Below are 12217 nucleotides of genomic sequence, written 5' to 3'. Positions count from 1 at the left end.
TGATTGAAGGATTTGTGCACTTGTCTCCAGGCTCGAAATGAAGCGCGGCGTCTTTGCCTTTCATATCGTTCTCACGACGCGAGAGCCAACTTTCGTCTCGTCGTCAATCGTCGCCAGTGACATACTGAAGACCCCTCCATAGAGGGTTCCGACCAAGGGGGGAATTCTCCCCGCTGAGCTTTGGGCTCAGGACCAACACCCGGGATTTACACGGATTTTCAGACGAAAGGGGCCAGCCGGGGAGAAGGTTGGAAAGGTGCGTCTCCCCACCTCAAGTCAAATACTGATGGGGGAATTCACCCCGTCCGGAAAACGCCAGTGGAGCTAAGATTGTCGCCGCATGTCGGGGATTTGGGGCTGGTGTGTGGGTGGTGTGGAGATGATGCGGGGGACGGGGTACGACAAGAGTGCGTCGTCCATGGCACATCCCAGGTCGCGATGCCGCTTTTGGCCTCTGTGGTCTCAACGTCGTGCCGGTGCTGGCTCGGAGCAGCCTCACTTTGTCCGAGGCTCATTGTCCCTTTAGCACGCTTTGTGTCGTACGATCTCAATGTCTTCTTCTCGGGGTATTCTCGGGGTATCGGTAGCTTGCCAGAATGCATAGGCCATAAACCATAGAACACACGCACACAGCTTCAGTCGTCCTCGATGTTCTCCCTCCATTGGCGTTGTAGCGATTCGATCAACGTCGAAGTCTTCCATCCGGACCTCCGCCGCCACTTTTCCAGAAACTCGAGCGCGGCGTTCTGGTCGGCGGGATGATGCAGGTATGCGCCCCAAACAGCCAGGCAGTGTCGTGCCGTGAACCACGTATTCTCAGCCCTCTCGTTCGATGTCGCCAGGCCCAGGACCATGAACAAGTGATGCCGAATGCGTCGTTCTCTCGCCCTGCTCTCGGCTAGGTACTCGTGCGTGTGGACGACGTTGCGCGACCCGATCGCGTTCAGGACAATCTGGGCGATGTGGTAGTACTGCAACCCGACGGCATGGTGTGGTAGCAGCGTCAGGACCTCCGGAAAGCAACGGCCTTCGTCTCGCGATCGCTCTCGGAAGTAGATGGGCCGGTAGGATGCAGGTTTGGACGCGTTCCAGTCGGCGATTTCGGTCTCGGAGAGGGCCACGTCGGAGGGATCTCGCGGCTCACAGAAGGCGCGCTTGAGGAGGAAAGCGAGGTTGAGAATGGACTTGCTTGCCCACGAGTAATCGTCATTGCGGCAGATGGAGACCGAGTTGGGGAAGCAGTCGAGTCCCGTCTTGAGCGGTATCTGCGTCGTCAGAGACACGTAGATGTCTTCTCGGAGACACAGCCAGCATGCGGCCTCGGCCACCCCTCCTAGCGTGGAAAACTCTGGGACCATGTTCAGGATGCGAGATGTGCCTTCCAAGTGGAAGCGATAGTCGTCCTCTACTCGTTGTTAACATCGGGGATAGCAAAAAGGTCATGACGCTTACCGTCCATTTCCTCGTTCTGCCTCAGGAGGGCGACGGCCGTCAGCACGCTCTCGGTGATCTTCTGGCCGCCGGACATGGACGGTATGAGGAGGTTGAGGCATAGATTCTGATAGTGCAAGGCGAGACCGTCGCCGTCTTCATCCCGACACCGGTTGAAATGTCGCGCAGAGAAGGCGCAAATAGAATATCGTATAATAAGATCCGTAAACGCCATCTGAGACACGACCGTCTCAAAGGTTCGTGAGGGATCCGCCACGTCCGTCCACAGCGCCATATGATCGGTGAAGTTGCGCACGAGAAGCGCCTCCCGCGGACTCAGTGGCGAGATCTCGTCTGTGAAATTCTCCCCCGAAGGCGGCACGTCCTCCATCAAGTAGTCCGTCGAAGGCGAGGTCTCGTTCATTAGGCGTCCCAATGACGTGGTATCATCCAGGCACGGATAGGCGTTCTGGCTACTGGTCACGCTGCCCGCCTGGGCGCTCTCGGCCGACACATTCGGGCCCAACGAGCCCTCCGCGTCCTCAGACAGGCGCGGGCTCTCCCCTTCGTACAAGGCTCGCAGCTCCGGAGTCTCATCGTAGAACACGGCCGGCGCCGTCGGCAGCGGGCAAGGGCGCCATAGTCCTGGAGGGGCGTGGGAGAGGGCGTTCTGCTTTGGGTAGAAGCGGAACTTGAGCGTAGGCTGGCGCACGCAGTTGATGCCCGCATTCCTGCACTGCTGGCAGCCGCTCCTCCCCCAGTCGCACTTGCGGTGGCGATACTTGCAAGCCTGGCAAGCTTCCGTTGGTTTCGGGGCGGCGTCTCTGGCGGTCTCGTTCATGCTCGAGCACCGCGATTGCGAGGCTCAGTATGGTATGCTGCAGCGTGCGAGGAGACGCATCGGTCGCGTTCTATTTAGATCATGGAATCCAATCTCAAAGGGGCCAGATAATCCGATGTTTACCTTTGCCGATGGGATGGGTTGATGTTGGTTGTAGGTATGTAAGGTAACAGCTTGGCGGTCGCATCTGCCCCGGATTTAACTGTGAACCAGCTCGGGAATGGAGTAGCCCGTGGCCGGGAAATTATCGGCTCATTGTCGCTTGGGGAATGCGGGGTATTTGGTGTCACTTTGGTGGTGAAAGATAGGATTTTGGAACCGGAGGTGCCCGGATTAAACTTCTCTCAGAATTTCGCATTAATTGTCACGCCCTGTCCGGCTCATTCCATTTCTGTCTTCCCCGAAGCCATACTTGTTGAGCAAGACTCTTGCTTGTCGCTGTTGGTGCCGAATTAGCCCACAGCACAGAAGCTGCCAACAGTGTGATCATCATATTATGACGAATAGTAAGATGCACAACAGTGGAACATCGATTCTCGCAAGATTATTCTACTCTGAATACTCAAATCCCGCCTAAGTATCAGGCTCATCATTGATTGCTAAACACTACGCAGATAGTGTGGAGTCTTGGTCCGACGTGGGGGCGTCCATTCGATCTCTTCTCAGAAATGACGACAGTCGCCTCCAGGTACTCTGTGTCTTCTCAGGCTCGTCTTGCTCTTCTGAAAGATTGTTGGAACTTCCGGTCAGCTTGGGAATCGAGCTCCGAAGCCTGTTCCAACTAGCTGGCGTCAATAGTCCGAGTATGGCACCAATTGACGTAACAAACGTAGTCACTGTCACGATACTAAAGACAGTCCAGAATATCTTCCGAGTTTGGACGTCGCTGGCGGCGTGGAATATGTCGACGCCAAAGAATGTCTGGTTTTCAACATTCAGCTCTTGTCTAAGTAAAGTTTGCACAGGCATCGACAACTCACGGCGACAAATGTTGGGGGCAGAAACAGAATTGTTACAATGGTAAAGACCATCATAATCTTGTTGAGCTCTCTGCTCTTCTGAGCTTCCCTGACCGACTGGGCGTTGAAGAGCTATTTCAGCTTAGGTTAGCGCGTTTCTTTCCAACTGACGGGATTGACTAACACCGTCCCTAAGACTCTCGATTTCCTTCTTCATTGCAGAGATCTTGAGAAGAAGTTTCTTCGTTTTTTGTTGGTGAAGTGCCTTGAGCGTGGCCCAGTTATGATCAATGACGGATCCCTCTTCCTGGAGAGACTGAAATTCGAAGCCGCAATACTCCCAATCAGAAGATTCATCTGTAAACGACTCAAATGCAACCTCTGCGTCCTCGATGGCGTCTGAAAATATTCTCAGAATCTGCAGGACTTTGAAGTAGGTTCTTGTTCTCTTCAATTCAGGATCATACATCAACTGCTCCAACTTTTTCTCGTTTCCAATAGTTATTGGCTAAATGTTTCAAGGTTAGTAATACTTTTGACGATATCTTTCCAACTGACTTGCCGTGACTGAAAACACCGCACTTAACTGACTCAACGTTTCACCCCAGTCGTCGGCCCAATCACTAATGACGCAGTGCATCTGGGCTTGAAAAGCTGCAACACCCGTTAACAGTCCTGCCGGATGAATATCCTTTTCTTTCCAATTGAACCTGCTGATAGCAGGGTCGATGTAATAAGGGTGACCTTCAACATAATCCGTTATCGTGAATAGACGAAAGTTCCCTATAGGAGCGCGAAGCGGCGTCATTGTCAGATGCGTCGAGTATCTGTGCTCAAGGAATGTTATTCGTCTTCCTGGAGCCTTTTCGACGCTTAGAGCGTCCCGCTCGAATCGAAGGCCACTGGGGGGAGTTTCTCTGTCAGACGATGAGCTAGTCTTCCTGGCTTCCATCTTGTTCGCATTCCCGGTTTCATTCTCGCCGGTAAATTTGAACGACTTCATGCAGTAGGTAAACTCTCGCAAATCGACGGCGTCTAGCATCCCTCGGCTAATAGCTCTTACGGCTCGGCAAGGAAATACCGATGACCCCGCCGAACCCCCATGGCCCATCCACGGGCCAAAATGGCGCGTGAAGAGTGATAAACTGCCAGCTCTGTGGGGCTCGGATGACATTGAAATGACGGTTGCTATATCTTCAAAACTGAGAAGCTTTTGAGACAGTCCGACATGAAATGTGCTGGTCTCATTTCAGCAGGAACCCACCAAAGGACATAGAGGGAGCCGTAATTACTTACCATATGGTGCCATACAAAAGAGGTAGTAGATTAAGCCACTCAATCGTGGGTGTGTAATGCTATATCAAGGAAAAAAGGAAAATCATCAGCCTCGACTTTAGTTTTTTAAGTTTGAAAAATAAGTACCTCCATGCATAATTCATAGAAGGGCATCAAGATGCGATGCATATCAAATGCGGCACCGGGATTGTCAAGCTCGCCGTACCTGTAAAACCCACCGCGATGGTACAACCCCCAATCCTCCAGCGAACTTGCGACAAAGAACGACCAATAATGCTCTCTTTGTCTTCGGAAACTCTCTTTGAACAGAAAGTCCCAATTGCTAGGCCAGGTAAGTTCCTCTTCGTTGCTGGAGTGTTTGCCCTTGAGGAGAATTTCAGGCCTCCATGTCGATTGATTGGATAACAATCCTGGGAACGAGTGCTCAATCATGAAGCCCCTCCTCATCCCGTCTCCGAACCTCCACTCGGCTTCCTTAATGAGTTTCTCGCTTTCGTGTGTGCTTGTTTGGTTTTGTCCAGGATCCTCCCCATAACAACTTGTTTCTTTGACGTCGAGTCCCATGAATTGGGGTCCACATGGTAGAATTTGAAGGAGGAAGGTTTTGTGAACATCCTCGTAATCAACTTTGTAAGCAACCCCGGCCGACTTGCGGGATGTATTCAAGCGTTTCCAGCCATCTTGTACGTCATTTAACAGCCTCGAAGCACTCTCTGAGATATCAACGGGGATGTCAAACCTGGTCTGGAGCAGGCTGATGATTTGAGAGTGCTTTTCGTTCAACGCTTTCAATTCCGCGAGCTGTTGAGCGACGTCTTCTTCATGATGAGAGGATTTGTTCGAAGACTCTGGTGAATGCCTTGCCGCTGGGTCTGAACCATTTGATGGTACGTCTGGCTCGCTGAGGGCTTCATCCACGGCACTTGACGCCAAGGGCTGGCCTTCGTCAGCGTCGGACATCTTCACGGTGCTTTTGGGATGAAGCTTCGCAGACCGAATGCACCTGAAGAAATAAGAAGTATTTTTTAGGGAGTCGAGGATGGGATTTACGAAGTACTGAACGACAGAATAAAGAAAAAGAGAAAGGGGTGCCCAAATTTCACGTGGAAAAATCTTGAGACAGGTTCCATATGTGTTATTTAAAGCCCAATCCCTCCAAGTATTCGTGTATGGGGCGCAAGAGTGCTGCATGCTGCTGTGTAACCTGATATTTCGGAATTGAAGGTGTTGATTAGGCATAACTCAACTCTCGTTCAGGTAATATTCCCGAAATGGTCTCCAATAACAGTTCAGAAGTGGGATTGCATCACATCAGTAAGGCGGACACGGCGCAGGCGGACCATTTCAAATGGGGGATGTTGCCTTGCGCCAAGAGTATTTACCGATTCACCATGCTCCAATGAGTGTGCGCAACAGCATGAGGCCCAAAAGTGGAACCTCAACCGCAGTACGGGCTGCAATCACGGCGTAGCTTCGCACAAGGTAGTAATAGTGTTCACCAGCTCACAGGAATTTGGTCCAGAACTAGACAGTATTATACAATATTTATTTATCATGCAGCTTTTGAGCGCCCTATTGGCGCATTGTTAGGGTGTTGGGTCACTCATATAACTAGACACCTTTTTACGCCTGGCTCACCACTCTATTTTCACATCATGCCAATCCCAGGCATTTACACGGCATAACCGCCAGAGTTCTTCTGCCTCGGCTCACCCGCAGCCTCAAACGTGCCGTTCTCCAACAACCTCACACCCTGCGCGGAGGAGCTACCAGGCGCAACCCACGTGACGTTGTGGCCGAGCGACTGCAGGTAGCTAATCGTGCTGTTATCATACGAGTACTCGACATTGATAATGTTCGGGCTAAGCTGGTCGTGCAGACGGGGCTCCGCGAGCGCCTGGGGCGCCGTCAAGTTCCGGTCGAGCACGTTGTGCAGGTTCTGGATGGTGGCGGTAATAATACGACTACCGCCCGCCGCGCCGATCACAAAGTACAGCTTGCCGTCGGGCTTCTCGACGATGACGGGGGAAATAGAAGACAAGGGCCGCTTGCCGGGGCGGATGTAGTTGGCCGGGCTGGGGACGTAGCCGAAGGCGTTGCTGGAGCCGGGGATGCTGAAGTCGTTCATCTCGTTGTTCATGATGACGCCCGTCTCGGGGACCATGAGCTGCGAGCCGAAGAGGAGGTTGACGGTCGTCGTGAGCGAGATGGCGAGGCCGCTGGCGTCGGCGGTGGCCACGTGGGACGTTCCGGGCGTCTCGAGGGACTCGAAGCCCTCGGGGTTGTACGCGGACACGTTCTGGGTGCGGAAGTCAGAGATCTTGGAGCGCACCTCGGCGCCGGTCTCGGGGGAGATCATGGCGGCCGTGTAGTCGGACATGCCGTCGACGAAGAGCGGGTCGCCGAGCTTGGACCGCTGGCCGTAGGCGAAGCGGATGGCCTCGTCGAGGCGGTGGACGGAGAGGTTGCGGCTCGCGGGGGCGCCGAAGTCCTCGTAGCCGGAGACGGTGTTGAGCGCGCTGAGGGCGACGATGCCGCCGGAGGGGGCGTTGCAGGCGGTGAGCTTGTGGCCGCGGTAGGTGATGTGCGCGGGCTCGCGGATGGCGACGGTGTAGTTTGCGAGGTCGTCGAGGGTCATGGTGCCGTTGGCGGCGCGGAGGGCGGCGATGGTGGCGTTGGCGATGGCGCCGGTGTAGAAGGCGTCGGCGCCGCCGTTGGCGATGGCCTCGAGGGTGTCGGCGTAGCGCTTGCGGGTCATGGTCTCGTTGAGGCGGACGCGGTAGCCGTGGGGCGCGAAGTCCATGGCCCAGGAGGGGTCGTCGGTGAGGAAGTTGCCGTTGGGGGTGACGGCGTTCATGTACTTGACGAGGTCCTCGTTGACGCGGAAGCCGAAGCGGGCGATCTTGACGGAGGGCGCGACGAGGTCGGCCCAGGGGAGGCGGCCGTACTTGTTGTGCAGGTACTCCAAGCCGCGAAGCTCACCCGGGACACCACTGCGTAAAGTTAGTATTGGCGCATTTTCTGAGAATGGTGTTGTTGAGACTCACCTTGCCAGGCCGCCGTACATGCTGGCCGCCGTGTTGTTGGCGTACATGTCCTCGTACGCCGCGGCGGGGGCCGTCTCGCGGAAGTCGATGAACTCGTAGGTCCCGTTGGGCGACCTCACGAGCATGAAGCCGCCGCCCGCAATGCCGCTGTGGTACATGCCGACGGTGCCGATGCAGAAGACGGTGCCGACGAGGGCGTCGGCGGCGTTGCCGCCCTTCTTCAGCAGGTTGGTGCCGATCTCGCTGCAGATGTCCGTCTCGGAGGCGACGGCGCCCAGCTTCGGGGGCCCGGCATACGTGCTCGGGGCCGCGAAGGCGGGCTGCAGGAGGCCGAGCAGCAGCTGCGCGACGGCGGCGGTGGTCGCGAACGACTTCATGGCGATGGAGCTCTCGAGAGACTGGCTGGCTTGGACCGCGGTGTGAGCTTGTCGGCGGGGAGAGGTGCGCCTGCGTCAGAGACCGAGGAAGAAGAGCTGGGCTGGGCTGGGAAGCTGGAGCGGGAATCGCGGCAGCAACTGCAGCAGGCGCGGCCAAGCTTTATCAGGGAAGCTACCTAGTGATCGACTGCCAGTCACCGTGGTTCACCCATGGCCGTTATCGTTCGTGTGATTGGCATGGGTGTCAATTGCGCCCACAACGTGATAGGAAAACGGTCGCCTTGGTATCCATAGATTGGCTACCTAGTGAGTAAGTAGGGTGGTAGGGAAGGATCCAACAGGCTGGTCGGTCCGCTGCAGGTTCCCGTGCGACATTTTGGCAGAGCTTGTGTTGGAGAGAGTTCGTCTGATTCAATCGAGAATTGACAAACGTAACAAACAAGACGATAACTGGGGAACTGGTCCGGGCCAATCGACGTGATGCCCGGGGGGTGGTGATGTGATTGCCCGCTTCTTATCAGGCCGTGGGGATTTTTTGGGAAAACAATTCTGCTGTAATTTCAGCGAGATATTGTTACCATTACGGCCAGCAACAGAACCTTGCGAGAAACGCCCGCTGCGATTGGGCAATTGGGCGCAACATGTCAATAAAGTGCCGATACCACGCTGATTGGAGGGCCCCACTTGACACGGTGAGTGCCCCGCATCGAGACCCACAGCTATCGCGGGGACGCCGGCTTCGGCGGGGAACACTGCTGCTGCCAGCGATAAGCACCTGCCTTTCCGGGCGGTAGCGCCTCCACCAGAGCCCGCTCCCGCCGAGGGGCCCATCCGAGCGGCCCTCACCGAATCGCGTGCTCACATTGAATTGACATTGTTGACAAGACAGACTTCACTTGGAAGACGAACGCGCGGCTTCACAATGTGTTTCTTTTACATCATAGCCATCTTGTAGATATTATATGGTTGTCTCCATGACATACATCCGTCACATAACCATACCATCACCCTTGTCAACCCCAAGGACTCGGCCCAAACTTTCCCAGGATGGAAACCTGAGGAGACTTCCAGATGCTCCAGTCCTCAGACTTGGCCGGGTCTCCAAACGGCTTGAGGGCAGCGAATCGCATCCTGTCGCAATCGCATTCGTTAGCATCTCGTCTCGCATTGTGTAGATACTCTCCAGTGAAGAACTCACGTGTAATTCCCAGGCTCGATCTGCGACCCGTTCGCCAACACGCCGAACCAGAAAAACGTATGCCGGTACGACGTGTAGATCGCGTTCCGGTGCACGTTCTCCAGCGGGAACGGGATCACGTCAAACGGCCCGCTCGAGTCCGAGAACGGGCTCCAGTACTCGGTGTCGGACCGGTCGTAGTACGCCACCGACCCAATGTAACCGTCCTCGCCGACCGCCGGCGGGTAGCTCCAGTTGCTCTCGTTCCATCCGGCCTCGTAGATCTGGCAAGGGTGGTCAGGACCAGGTGCTCCTTCAAATACCAGAATGGGGATGCGAAACTTACGTCCCATCGGAGCTCCTTGGACCCCCACTTCATCTGAATGGTCAGCCAAAGCCAATCCTCATCCTCCCAAATCTCATTCGTCCAGCTGTAAACCGTGTTAGCGACTTGCCAATTTCGTCTAAAGAAGGCAAGTTGGCAACTCACTAAGGCTTCTCTTCAATGGGGATAAAGTTGTACGTCGTCGTTGCTTTGGGGAAGCCGTGCATGTACATGTCGTCCATCTCCTTCTTCAAATCTGCCGCGAGACCTATTATACGGTTAGATGTGTGATTAAACCCAGAACGCCCGGCGTCGGCAGTCTCTTACCCATGTACGGTATGGCGAGGGACTCATTGTTGCTTCCACTCACGATGACTTTCCCACTGTACAGCGGCAATCCTGCCGGGTTACCAAAGTCGGGTGCTTGGAACGTCACACTGCACTCGTTAGCCCGTCTTCCTCATCATCAACATCAGAAGACATACCTGACAGTCTTCGACTCCCCAGCCTTGAGCGTAAACCCCTCCGGCAAAACAACCTCAACCGGCATCTCCCTCGGCTGAACCTCCTCCAGAGCCCTCACCCTTGGCGAGCTACTAACCGACGTATCAAGCGGCAGCAGAATCTCCATCCCGGCCCCGTCCTCTACGGAGAACGTGTACGCCACATCCCCGCTCCCCTCGTTCCTCACCACAACCTCATGGGAAGCGGCAAAGTTCGCCGTGTCGTTGAGGGCGAACTTCTCAAACTCTAGCGACGTGGTGGCGTTCACGACTTTGAACGCGTCAACCAGCCCCGTGCCCACCTGCGGAGGCGGAGCCGCCATGTCGAGAACGCCGTCCCACCACTTCACCGTCTTCCCGCTGGCAATGATCCTCCGCGCAAGCATCTTGGCGAAGCCAGGCCCGTGAACGCCCCGGCCGCCGTGTACGCCGATATACAACGCCGCCACGCCCGCTACGTACGGACACGCCATACTTGTCCCGCTAAGCGTCGAGAACCCGTCCGTGGGATACGCGCTGAAGATCTCCCCGCCGGGCGCAGCGATATCCGGCTTGAGCTCGAGGTCGTATAACCCGCCCCAGGAAGTGAACGACGACGGGAGCCCGGCGAAGTCGCGCGGCAACCCCACCACGTCGTCTGGTCCGGCGGAGAAGTCGGCCGTGACGCTGGCCCCGGCCTTGACAGCCTCGACGATGGCCTCGCCTGAGTGTCTCTCGATTACGGCTAGCGCGCTCTGGTAGTTATCCGTGTACAGCTGCGCGAGCGGGCTCTCGTTGTTGTAGATGAGGATGTACTGCGCGCCAAGGGCGTTGAGGTTCGCCTGCTTCGTCATGGCGTCGCACCCGCCGCGCCGCACCAGTGCCACAACCCCGGTCAGATTATGTGAGCCTGCCGGGTACGGCTCGCACGCCTCGGCAGTAGCATTAGTGTCCAGCCCGAGCGGCACGATGGGCCAACCGGCGACGGACTCGGGGAAGTACAGCACAGAAGGGATGTACCCGATCCTGCTGGACGAGGTCTCGTTGCGGAGGGCGAAGGTAGCTTTGAAGGCCGGCATCGGCGCGGCCTCGCCCTCGACAGAGGCGACGGCGAGGACGTTCTTTCCCGAGGAGCCGGAGGAGCCGTAGAAGGGCCCGGAGTCGCCTGAGTTTCCGGCGGCGATGGTGACGAGGACGCCCTGGTCGACGATGCGGGAGGCTACTTCGGCCCAGGCGTTGTCGGAGAAGCCGTTGGGGCCGCCGATGCTGGCGGTGATGATGTCCATCTTTTGGTTGTTAGATCTGTGAAGGTGTGTTGAGGCAAAATGGGGGCACTTACACCGTCATCATAGGCTTGGAGGAACGCCTCGATCAGTGTGGCTTCGTCTGTTTCGCCTGTTGAGGTGAAGACTTTGTACGCGTAGAGCGAGGCTCTCGGGGCGACACCGACAAAGCTGGTCACGTCAGTACAGGGGTTTGAAGTGATTCAGAGAAGGGATAATGACTTTGTAGAAGACCCCGCCACGATGCCCGCGACGTGGGTTCCGTGGCCGAGAATGTCGAGCGGATCTTGGTCGGGTTCTTTCTCGCCCGAATCGGGCCAGTCTGGGAACCATCAACAGCGGAATCAGAGGGCTGGGTAACGAATCACCTACTTCCGTCACCAACAAAGTCATACCCTCCAGCAACCTTGAAACCCGCGCCGAATCCGCCGCCGAGCTACACATGTCAGAACCGCGACATCCAAGGGGCCGATCAAGAACTCACTGCAGGATGAGAATACTGTATCCCGCTATCAACAACGCCAACCTTCGCGCCCTCCCCAAAGACTCCGTTCTCATGCAGCCTGTTCACGCCAGTCGTGTGGTGCGTGGAGTAGTTCGCCGAAGCCGCGTCGTCGCTAAAGGACCGCGCGACTTTGACGGGGTCAAGCTTGACGACATGGTTATGCCACACTTTGACGACGTCGGGAAGCGCTTGGAGGCTGGCTACGTCGTGCGTCTCGGTCTTGACGTATGCGCCGGAGAAGATGTCGTTTTGGAATGTCTTGACGACTTCGATGTCGGGGAGGGAGGCGACTGCTCCTTGCAAAGAGGCTTGGCCCTGTGTGTATGGTGAGAGTTCGTTCAACTTGACTGGAGCTGCGGTGTGTTTACCTGGGCAAATTCGACAATGTAGCGATTCGATACAGTGACGAAAGACCCATTCTGTCGTTTCGAGAGGGCACTGGTGCTACCCAGGAAAGGCAGCACCGCAACGGCCAAGGTCAAGAATGAAGGCAT

General features: G+C 56.0%; 3 protein-coding genes across 3 annotated transcripts; all 3 read right to left on the bottom strand.

Annotated features, from left to right (window-relative positions):
• Positions 1–635: 635 nt before the first annotated feature.
• Positions 636–2272, bottom strand: CGCS363_v002221 (uncharacterized protein; the record flags this gene model as incomplete). The annotated part of the gene is made up of 2 exons (XM_036634070.1): positions 636–1405; positions 1453–2272. 2 exons carry the CDS (start codon positions 2270–2272, stop codon positions 636–638), a joined length of 1590 nt encoding a protein of 529 aa, XP_036500910.1.
• Positions 2273–6199: 3927 nt separating this feature from the next.
• On the bottom strand, positions 6200–7951 carry CGCS363_v002220 (Glutathione hydrolase proenzyme; the record flags this gene model as incomplete). Its single annotated transcript, XM_036634069.1, has 2 exons — positions 6200–7520; positions 7575–7951. 2 exons carry the CDS (start codon positions 7949–7951, stop codon positions 6200–6202), a joined length of 1698 nt encoding a protein of 565 aa, XP_036500909.1.
• A 1013-nt stretch (positions 7952–8964) lies between these two features.
• On the bottom strand, positions 8965–12217 carry vpr-11 (Minor extracellular protease vpr; the record flags this gene model as incomplete). The annotated part of the gene is made up of 11 exons (XM_036634068.1): positions 8965–9082; positions 9150–9412; positions 9475–9559; positions 9619–9721; positions 9781–9890; positions 9939–11221; positions 11275–11389; positions 11441–11540; positions 11591–11654; positions 11703–12038; positions 12092–12217. 11 exons carry the CDS (start codon positions 12215–12217, stop codon positions 8965–8967), a joined length of 2703 nt encoding a protein of 900 aa, XP_036499948.1.

Source organism: Colletotrichum siamense, assembly GCF_013390195.1.
Source record: "Colletotrichum siamense strain Cg363 chromosome Unknown KSG_Cg363_contig02, whole genome shotgun sequence".
In the NCBI taxonomy this organism is placed as follows: Eukaryota; Fungi; Ascomycota; class Sordariomycetes; order Glomerellales; family Glomerellaceae; genus Colletotrichum; species Colletotrichum siamense.
This window is presented reverse-complemented; position numbering and strand designations above follow the sequence as displayed.